Source organism: Alligator mississippiensis, chromosome 5 (assembly GCF_030867095.1).
Source record: "Alligator mississippiensis isolate rAllMis1 chromosome 5, rAllMis1, whole genome shotgun sequence".
Classification (NCBI taxonomy): domain Eukaryota; kingdom Metazoa; phylum Chordata; order Crocodylia; family Alligatoridae; genus Alligator; species Alligator mississippiensis.
In genome coordinates, this window is record NC_081828.1 from 145,098,209 (window position 1) to 145,109,675 (window position 11,467).

Below are 11,467 nucleotides of genomic sequence, written 5' to 3' on the forward strand. Positions count from 1 at the left end.
GAGAGCAAATTTAGACTAGACATCAGGAAAAAAATTCTTCACTGTGAAGGTTGCCAAAATATGGAATATGCTTCCAAGGGAGGTGGTGCTGGCCCCCCTTCCTTGGAGATATTTAAGAGGAGATTGGACAAACACCTGGCTGGGCCCATCTGACTCTAGCACTCTTTCCTGCCCAGGGCAGGGGGTCAGATTTGAAGATCTAATAGATCCCTTCTGACCCTAAAATCTATTAAATCTATGAAATATGATAAATTTATGACAACCAACTTGGGCACAGGTATCCAACAGCTCCCTGGTGCACTGGGACCTAAAACTCTTTAGGGATATGAGTAATACCACTGAATTCAATGGGCTTACTTATGTACATAAATGTTTGCAAAATCAAGGCCTAAAAGTAACTCTCTTTGTTGATGAAACGTTCATATTGATACTATAAAAACAAAATTAAAAGTGATTTGATATAAAGCACTGAAATATTACTTTTAATAAACTATAAATAATTTGGTTAATGTTATTGCCCCATAAAACAAGATTTAGGATTTTCTTAATGCATGGAAGTATGTATTTTTATATTTAAAAAGTTTCAGATGTTAAGATTTTTCTACCCTATATTCACATCAATTCAAATTAAAATAGAGTATATGGATGACAACACCAGGGAAAATATCCAAAGCTCTAACTTCTCACCATTCTATCATCACCTCAAAGTCAATTTTCACCTTTTTCACTGGCTGAGTTTGTTATCTTACATTTTGCTTTGGGGCTCATGTGTTCTTGCAATATGGCAGTGCTGGATTATAAGAGTACTGACAAGGCTGTTTACTGCAAATGTGCAATAGCTATATTACAATACTTCAGGAATCAGATTCCACAATGCTATAACATGTGGAAGAGAGAGAGAAAAAAATAGATTCAGAGACTACTTCATTTTTGTTAATTTTATGTGGGATTTCAGCTACACAGCTCTCCACTGAATCATAAATACAGCCAAGCACACAAAGACCATAAAAACTTTTTATCCTGGTGAGTAAAGAACTGCCTGAGGCAAAGCCTCCTATATTTGCTTTTTACTAAGAGTGAGGAAACAATTAAGGACCTGATCTTACAAATACCTACAGCAAAGTGCAATGCTTATGGCTGCAGTAGTCCCATCTGACCAGATTCATCAACTGCTGTCCCAGGCTCACAGAGTTAGCCTATGTGCACCAGACCAGAATTTCTTTCCTGAAGTCTCAGGAATGATTAGGGTGCAAGGCCCATTGCTAAGATGTGCACCCTAAAAGTAAAGATTACAGCTGCAGTGTGGCTGGCAGATATGATTTCTGGGACAGCACAGAGCCAGGAAAGGGCAGGCTTTAGAGCAGACTCCCCACCCTGCAACATGTCATTCTGATCTCCCGAACTGCCCACCTTGACTTGTTTAATTTTGCTTCCTTTGCATTAGGAGTGGAACCAACAAGCACAAAATCAGGCTGGTCACCAGGCCCACAGAGTTCAACAGACCAGAAGTACCTCTTGGTTTTTAAGACAGCTGTCAAATAAGACAGATATGTTGCACCACATAAGGAAAAATAGTTATTATGAAATTAAAGACCAGGTCCTAGTGTATATACACACAAACAGAATTTAGATAGCAGAGGCTACCTTAATCTTAGCATTAACACCATTCAACACAAAGTTGTGTTTTACATGTGTAAATACACATAATACTACAGTCTTATGCAAAAAAGGTACATAAAAATGTGACAGCAGAAATAAACTGACAAGAGCCAAGCAGATTAGATATAAGGTACAACACCAACATTCCTGAAATTAAACCTGAATGTTTTCACACCTGTTGCCAGAAAAATCTCACCCTATTACCCATGTATCTTTGATATGCTTCCCACAGTTTCCGTTACATTGACAAGGTCAACACCACCCATAGATGAGTTTTGGCAGAACAGGGCACTTAAAACTTCTCAAACCAAGATAATAATTTGCTAATACAACTAAAACATAGGTGTTTATGTTGTAATTGGGGGGGAAAGAGGTAAGCAAGTCATGTGAGTTAATTAATGTACCTGCAGCCATTAAGTTCCCCTATCTGTCAAAAAGCAGCAAATAGACAACCTGAAATAGAGACTTTTGCAGTTTGATTTTTACGTTCCTTTATGGCAAATATGAGACACAGCAACAATTAGACAAGCAAAATGGACAGCATATGGATAAACAGATGAACACAGCTAAGGTATAAGTTAAGGCAGTATTAAGGGACCAGGGAAAATTTCATGAACAAGAGATGAGAAATATAATCAACCAATAACAGCTCATTAAGCCTCTGCACTCAATAAGTTCAATTATTGCAGCACTGTATACTCTTAACACTCCTCATACTTTGTCATTTACACTATTAATTTTACTGGTGGGTTTATTGATGACTTTTAAACCATATTCAAAATATTTTTTTACAAGCCTTCTTGTCCTGCTTTATTTCAACCTAAATGCTAGAGTCCACCCCTCCCTTCTTAAATATTTTATGCACAGCTTTGTGCTTAATGACCTCTAACTTTGCTTGCATCTACAAACCTACCTTTCACTTAGCCCTTCCAAGAGTATTTAAAAATGTACACAAACAGGTAATATAGTTTAAACACTCATCACCTGCTCCAAGTACTCTTGTTACCACCTGGCCTTTCACCTGTCCAGAAGTATTAGACAGAAAAAGTTAAGAACCTCTGGATTGCATTATATTAACACAAGACCAAGCCTGCTGATATTACCTTAGATTTTCAACCAAGAAGTATTTTCAATTGTTAAAGATTCCTCATTTCTTTTTTCAGGGCAGTTCCAAAAGCAGTCTATCAAACAGACCCAGCAAACCACAGCCACTCCCTGCTTTGCGTGTTACTAAGACTCATCAATGGCCATCAGCAAGTTCAAATAGAAACATGGTCCTCATTCGATGATTTATTTTCAAGGACGTTCACTGACATTTAAAAACTAAATAAAAATACTAAGCTATCAAAACAGGCTATTCTTTATTTAATTTCGGTTTTTCTTCTTTGTCCCACTACATGATACTGCCGTGTTTTCCTAAAAATGCAGGTACAATATATCACCTTTCCTTTTCTTCTCTGCTATCCCTTTCTCTAAAAACCAGGCACACCTCAACAGCATCACACTTCTACCAAATGATGCCTCTATCTTTCAGTGAAGTATTAATTTATCTATTCAGACATTCTTATGACTCCAAATGACCACAAAAGGGTCAACAGCAGCCACTCAGCAGCTCAGTTAAACCTTCTACTGTGGGCAAATGTACATACAAAAGAAAAAGGAATCCCTATTTTTAAAGAGCCATGACTGGATCATTTATAATAGGGGTGACTAACATGGGTATGGCACACAGATGAGGGAGGGGACAGGCAGCACAGTGGGAGGCAAATAGGGCAGGAAGCAGAAGAGAGCAGCAGATTGGGCAAGGAGCACGTGGCAGTGAGCAGAAAGCAGAGTAGCATATCTGGCAAGGGAAATAGATTGGGTGGCACTTAGGGGGAGTGCAGGGGTAATTTGTGGTGCACATGCCAAAAAGTTCACCCTCACTGATTTACAGTCTGGAGCACTGCACCCAGACTTTACAAATCAAGTGCTGTAAGCATTTACCAAGAAGTGGAGTCCACAAAATAGGGGGTGCCCTGAATATAACAAAGGGTACCTTGAGTCTAAGAAGGCTGAATACTGGTTTAGATGTTCAGAAAAAGTGTGACTGAGCTTCACTGGCCAACAGGTCTTTGGTATTTCTAAATGCCAGTCGAAGAGCCTGGCCCACATTGCCTTTGGTAAGAACTGGGGTATCTGCAAAATGCACCATCACTGTTGGCTATCAAACAAATGGTAAATGTACAAATCTGTGCTTCTCCCTCTCCTTTCTCTGACATAAAGAATGAAATACCTAGCAGCCTTGACATTTAAACTACAAGAGCTTGTATCTGAGTTAACACCTTCCTGAGATGAATAGGTTGGTTTACACTTCTCAAAGCTATTGTTCCACCCTCTCTGCGAACTCACAGATTTCTCTACATCTAGTTCATGTTTTGAGGTTTTCTTCACAGCCGTAATAGTTACAGCTGAACTAAAACAAAGGAAAAACAAAACCATACGCAGAGAGTGTCAGTAAGTTCTGTACCACTGCTCACCAGATCCACCTGAGCCTTGGCCTCACAAACCATAACAATGGCTCAAGCACACCCTGAGGAGTCCTCCAATCTACCACGACTTGTCATTTCAGAATGAGGGCACAGATCAAACACAGACCTTCGACTGCTGAATAAAATGAACAAACAAGTAGACTAATCTAAGAAGGAAGACGAATGTCTATGTCACTGGTGCAGGGGTTTAGGTTGTAGCCGTGTTGGTCTAAGGATATAGGCAGACAAGGTTCCTTGGGTGAATTTGATATCTTTTATTAGACCAACCCAAATGGTTGGAGAATAGTTATTAAGCAAGCTTTCGGGTTCAAAAACCCTTTGTCAGGCTAAGGACGCTGCCTAATAAAAGATATCAAATTCACCCAAGGAACCTTGTCTGCCTATGTCACTGGTTTCATTTATTTTTAAATACAAAATGTTCTATGGGTGCACTTAAGAAGAGGGTAGGCGATGGCCACTAGATGTCAACATGGGAAGGTGCATAGGAATAGGGCTGGGAACAGCAGCTGGATATCAACACCAGGAAGCTACATGAGAATAGGGCTGGAAACAGTGGGTGGATACCAACAGGGGGAAGCGGTAGGGGAATAGGGCTTGGGATAGCTGCTCTATGTCAACATGGGGAAATTGTAGAGCAGAGGTGGACAAAACATGGCCCACGGGCTTTCTCCCCCAGCCCATCCAGAGTGGCATGGCAGGGGCAGGATTAGGAGAAGGAGCTGCTGCGGGAGGCAAGAGGAACAGAGCAGTTCCACCAACCCAGGCCTTGGCCAGCGTGCAGCTTCGAGCAGAGCTGTTCCCAGTGAAGCTGCAGACTGCCAAATGTCCTCCGCTCCCCTCGCCTCCAGCAGCTGCTCCTCCTCCCACTGCGCCATAACAAGCAGGGGGGACTTCAGCCGGCGCCGCCTGCTAGAGGTGAAGGAAGCAGAGCAGCACCCAGCTCGCTGCAGTCACAGCGGGAATGGCCCTGCCAGAAGCTGAGTGCTAGCCCGGTGGGCACAAGCTTGGCAGGCTGCCCCAGGCGGAGCGAGGGAGCTCTGCTGCACGTGCCCCCGCCGAGGCAGCCCCCCCACCCTCAGCAGGGTGGGCGAGGAGCAGCTCAGCCTTGCCCATCCCCCCGGGCTCCCCAGCGCCCCTCCCTGTCTCCCACAGGGAGCTCTGGCGACGGCGGAGTAGCCCTCAGGCCTGAATCGCCACGGGGCGCTGGAGCCAGCACTACAGAGCGGGGGGCGCGGGCAGGCAGCGCCCCTCCCCCGGGGGCGGGGCCGCCCCTACCTGCCGCGCTCGCGGGACGCTCCATCTGCCATTCGGCGCTACCGCAACTGCCGCCGCCACATTGCCGGCACATGCGCAGAACCGCGGCCCTGCCCGAGAGCGCACGTGCGCAGCGCCCCGGAAACAGGAGTGGGGGGAGGGGGAGATAGGCACGTGACCCGCCCACGGGCGCGGGTAGCAGAAGCGCGCATGCGCTAAGGGCCTTTAAAGGAAACCAACCTCTCCTGTGTCATGCGCATGCGCCGGAGGTGGGGGAGGCCGAGCAGGCGGGGACGTGAAGTCCCTGTAGGCTAGTGCGGGTTGCAACCCTTACTGCCCGGTGAAGTCCGTGGTGGGTTCAGTGTTGTTGTTGGCCCGAGCTTGGCCGTGGCGTTCTGCATCACTGGCCGTGTTCCTCAGGTGCGCCGCGCGCCACGATTCCGCCCTCATGTGCCCCGGGGCAGAGGTGTCTTGAGACACGGCACAGAGGAAGCTGTGGTGTCAGGATTGTACATCTTAATCCTCTGGTTGTTTTCTTTTCCTCCAGCCACATATGAAAGGTCTCCAGCCTTGGCTGCCCCTCACACGTGCGTTGTTACATCCCCTCATATTGGGCCCCATCCACACGTGACATGCCTGACTTGGGTCAGTCCCCAACACACCACCAGTTCAGGTCCCCGGCACTGACTTGAAGGCAAGCTGGAAAAAAAGCAGCCATGGCAAATGTAGGACAACCAGAAGTCACAGCTGTCCCTGTGCCCTCGGGTGCATCCCAACACCGCTGGGTTACGGTTATGATGAAATAAGTGGATACACAGCACTTCACAGAAGCAGGACATTAGCTGCCCTGGTTCCCCTGCTTTACCAGGAACAGGTTACAGTACCAGGTTAGGGTTGAGGGTAAATCTTACAAAGAGTTTAGATTATGCTTGTAATGCATGGTTTGAATAGGAAAGATCCTGCCTCAGACAGGTGGTTGGACTAAATCAAGGTTTCTTAATCTTATTTTGTACTAGGATCCATTTGTAAACATCAGTGGCCGGTTGTGACCCAGCGCCCCTCACTCCCGACCTGCTGTCCCCTACCCCATGGCCCCAGCCCCGCAGTGTGTGAGGGTAGGGGGTGGGGGGCAGGGGGCCCCCCCAAGCAGCCCCTCGCAGGCAGGAATGCTGCCAGCCTGCCGGAGAAAAGCCACCATTTCCCATGTTTTTCTCCTTTAAAAGGAGAATCCATTTTTGAAGTTTGTTAATCCATTTTTCAAAGTTTGTTCGCTACTCTTTCATATATTCCTGTGACTTGACCCTCTTTTGAGTCGTAACCCACAGGTCAAGAAACACTAAATGACTTCTGGAGGTCCCTTGCAGCCCTATTTCTCTACAACTCTTGTGACAAACGCATGCTAACCAAATAGCAAGGTAGAAGGAAGGGATTCAGTCACCCTCCGGGAAAACCAGGAGTAATGGCCACAAACTTGGAAGATCACTTCAGGCTCAACTCTAGAAAAATCTTCTTCACAGTCAGGGTGTCTAGTTGTGGAATAGGCTCCCTCCAGAGGTGGTGCAATCACCTACCCTGGAAATCTTCAAGAGACTTGACCGTCACCTCGCTGCGGTCACCTGACCCCAGCTTTCTTTCCTGCCTAGTGCAGGGGGCTGGACCCAATGATCTTGCAGGGCCCCTTGCAGTCCCTAACAATCTAGGATTCTGAGCTGTGCCACCATGGCTGCACCCCACCACAGCTGCCTGCCTGTTGTCTCACAGTCTGTATACAATGAGCAAGATTTGAAGGAGATTGCAGGAAATTCCTCCCATCTGTAAGGGGTGGCATGTTACAAAACACAAAGATAACTCATGGAAAATACTACCAATAAGTCCAAGGAGACTTCATTCAAAAAGGCAAATGGATTCATCATACCCATACTGCCTCTTGCAGACAGTTTGAGCCAGCATGTCAATTGAAAGCATCTTTGGAATAATTTGTATGGAATACAAGTAGTATAAAAAGGTGCTTTCAAATGGGAAATGAATGAAACAATAAGTAGATGCAATAGGAACAGCTGAAATAAACAATAGTGGTGACAAGAATTTATTTTTTCTGTTCACTTTAGGGCATCTGTTCTACAGTCTTGCAGTCTGCTCTAGCTGTTGCAGGACGCTTTCTTGCAGATTTTTGGCTCTCTCTACACTGATAGTTAGGAGTGAGCTTGAAGTCAACCCTAAACCCATATTCACTGACCATCTAAGCAATAAAGCTCTACACTTGAACCCTGGAGGGAGTGCAGCCCAAGCATGAATGCTCTGTTGACCCCAGTGCCATTCACCACTGTCCTGGCTCTCCCTGCGGTGTATTTGGAACTCATTTGGACGTTGCAAGCAGAGCGCTTAGGAAGTCTACCTACCAGCAGCAACCCACAATTCTCTGTTACAGTCTCCTTAAACACCACACCCATCTATACTATCCAGATGGAAGGAGAAGATTAAGACTTAAAAGGGGTCCACTCTGCATCCGAACAACACAACATGCATAGATTTGCCTTAGGCTTCAAGGTAAGATATAGTCTCCTGTGGCTTCAAGTGACTGATGTTGATCTTCCAAGTCAACCTCAAATATCCTAATAGATATATTTGGCAAAAGGCAGCTTTGGTTTTTAGTATCACTGTCATTGGATGGGGTCCTCAACGATGGCCGTGTTACCCCTAGAACCCCTCAACTGTGCCAATACAGCCCACTGGGCACCCTCTATTCTCACCCGCCATGTCTTGATGTCATTGTAATGAGTAGGGAGGCTGCCTTTAAACCTACTTGGGTACGGTCCTGATGGACTTCTTTGAAGCCCATGGGTCCTGGACCCCTTGTGGGTCCTGTTTCAAAATAGATATCCCGAGGATACCCCAGCCTTATGGGCTATGTGTGGCTCCAACCACCCCTTTAACATGCCCCAAGCCTTGCAGATGGCATTGACGTTGTCCAGTCTAGGCCCCAATGTGATTTGGCCCCCTTGTCCTCTTTGGGCTCTCTGCAGCCCTGTCTCCATGCTCTTGTGCCACACTGAGGTCTGTGCACCCCAAATGCCATGCCCTCACTGACACTGGGGTCCCCACACTGTAGTGGGCCCCCAATGAGGCCTCCTTCCCCAAATAGCCTCACCCAAACCACTGGTGTTATAAACAACAAACAAACATAAGCCCCTGGGCTATAACATAATACAAAAGACCAGAGTGTGATCTGCCCCTCTAAAAGCATCAAACTTCATCCCCAGCACTAAGTGTCTAGTAGGCAAGGGTACCTGCAGAGCTCATGGAGCCCCATTAACCCTAGGTGCAGCATACCAGACAGCTGCTGCTTCACTGGGCATTTCTTCCCTAGAGGCTCCTTCCCCTCTAGCTACTAGCAGGTAACTGCCTTCACTAACTGCAGCCTGGGGTTTATATGGGCCCAGGCCCCTGCCCCTTCTAGTCAGCTGATCATGTGCAGGTGCAGGGTAATTTGCCCTCTGGCTTGTTGCCCTGGTAACCTGCACCTGGGCTTCTGTCTTTCTTTTTGGGCTCTCTCCCCAGGCAGTTTCTGCTTTTCTAGGAGCAGGGCACCTTAGGGCCCTGTGACAATCACAAAAAGGAAATCAAAAAATGACTGTAATGAACATAAATTTATCTAAAGTTAGATTCTTTGCTGTACTTTGATACATATAACCCTGCTAAATCTGAACTTTTAAAAGGGAAGAGTTCTACAGGGTTTGAGATTTTTTTGTTTATTTGTTTTTTAAGAAGAGGTCCTGAGCACAGAAATTGTCAACTCTGAAGAGAAACACATGATGTTTTCTTGTGGTGCAGAGTCTGGCCCACTGAAGCCAAAGACCTTGTTTACATTCATAACTGTTCTTGTAACCATTTTCTGACATTCATTTGACCCAGTTAGATAAAACCCTTTTGGGCGCATCCAGACAAGTGTCACATGCAGGGGTATGCATTTGCTGTGGCTCAAATAGCAGCGGTACATATTTGTGACACTGCTTTGTGCCCCAAGCTATGCCCCTGCACGCACACTCTGACACGTGCCAAGTTGTTCCGGGTGGGATAGAGGAATCTGGGGCCAGCACATTACCTGGGGCCCTAGAGGCTTCATGGGCCACCAATGGCACCAATCCAGCTGCACAAAGCCTGGCCAGCAGCCAGAGCATAGCTCTGGATGGTCAGGCTCTGTTTCTGGAGGTAAACACTGTTGCTGTGTGTGCTGCACTGCTTTTTTTCAGCAGCTTTTTTTGACAGCAGGATCTCCTGGTGTCAAATGCTGGCATCACACTGCAAATTAGCAGCATGGCAAATGGGTGCATGTACACCTCATGCAGTTTGCAGTGCTACAAACTGCACATGTGCACTTGTCTGGACACATCTTTGAGTTTTATCTATACAACGCAAAAAAGGTCAGCCACATTTTTGCATCCAACACCTATCATTCTGCCTGACCGTTTGTATCAATACATTCTGAGAAAGTTTGGGTTGCTTCTTCATTCGTGTTTCTAGAATACATGGAAGACAATCAACAATGCCAGATGGGACTGTACTATTTATGTCTTATTTATTTTGTAATAGTATCTAAGGACCCCATCAGAGTTCAGTTGTGCTAAGTACCGTGCAAGCACTTAACAAACAAGCATCCCTGCTGCGAAGAGTTCACTAAGATGAGAAGAGAAAAAAATTACACAGCATAGATTCATAGAACGTAGTCTGGAAGGGACCTAAGAAGATCATTTGCAGTGTGTGTGTGTGTGTGTGTGTGTGTGTGTGTGTGTGTGTTTGACACTGGGAGGTCCCAGTGTCAAAAAAACCTGTACCTAAAAAAAGCATGACGGTGCATGCAGAACAAAACCAGAGCCTGGCCAGCAAGAGCCACATTCCAGCTGCTGGCCGGGTTCCCTGCTGCTGGATCACTGCGGCTGCAGCCTCTGGAAGTCTCCAGGACCCCAGGTAAGACTTCTGGGGCAAGCCCCAGTGCTGGACCCAGCATCCCCTATCCCAACCAGGCTAATATACCAAACGCCAGAGTGCACATGCACAGGCATTCCCCAGGGACAAGTAACAGTAGCACACATTGTGCTGCTGCTGTTTGTCCCTGGGTAAAAGCATGTTCCCACTCATGGGTATGCACTCATAGATTTTATAGGATGGTTTGGATAGGGATGATGCTGCCTCAGGCAGAGGGTTGGACTAGATGATCTAGACAGAGGTCTCATCCAGTCCTACTTCTCTACAATTCTATGAGAAATTCCGATCAGTAGAATAAACAGTGGTTACACCGCACTCCATGATTGCTGAGTGTTTTGAAGGCACCGCAGCAGAAAATATTTTTTAAAAGGGTTTTGAAGACAGTTAATTTTTTTTCAGATATTTACAGGGAGTTTCTCCAATGTTTCATCAGTGTGTAACTACAGTACTTAAAGCCTGGGTAACAAAATTTCTAAAGCCTGAGTCCAGATAATGAGAGCTATGCATTTTTAGTAGCACTTGGAAGACAGCTCTTGTGATTGGCTGCTTTCCTCACCTACCTGCCCCATGGGGAAGAACAGCCAACTAGAGCTGCTGCAAGTAGCAGAATTCCCTCTCCCTCTCCCTCTCCATATCCTCTTACAGAAGAGAGACATAAGGATGAAGAAAGTGTCTTGCACTTAAGAAAACTTTCCTCCCCTGTGCTGTCCTCCCATCTTGTCAGAAAGTAGAGTAGTATCAAGTTTTAACCCTCCCAATTGAAAAGAGGATAACATTTCTGTTTGGTCATAGAGAAAGAGGTGAATGTCATACAACACAATGGGAGGATGAACCTTGGCTAAATTAAATACACAGCGGGTGCATCTATACATCCATTAATGCGCCATGATTACAGAGCATTAAGTTTAGTACCTGTAATGACAACTACTAGCTTAATGCACCATAATTGGTAGTACTGCGCATTAGGGCTGTGCAAAGCTTTGGGTGCTGATTCGATTCGGAGGAGATTTGGCCCAATTCAGTGGACGAATCTCCAAATC

The 11,467-nt window shown here is 45.9% G+C and overlaps 1 protein-coding gene across 2 annotated transcripts in view; it reads right to left on the bottom strand.

The window, feature by feature from the left end:
- Positions 1 to 5,608, bottom strand: part of CMC1 (C-X9-C motif containing 1) — a 67,063-nt gene extending 61,455 nt beyond the window's left edge. Inside the window, exon 1 of one of the 2 annotated variants that reach the window (XM_019497741.2) lies at positions 5,466 to 5,608. In XM_019497741.2, the coding sequence (XP_019353286.1) occupies positions 5,466 to 5,538 (73 nt within the window). In that variant the 5' untranslated portion in view covers positions 5,539 to 5,608. The remainder of the gene's footprint in view (positions 1 to 5,465) is intronic. The other variant, XM_014603149.3, reaches the window with a different exon arrangement.
- Between the last annotated feature and the right edge of the window lie 5,859 nt (positions 5,609 to 11,467).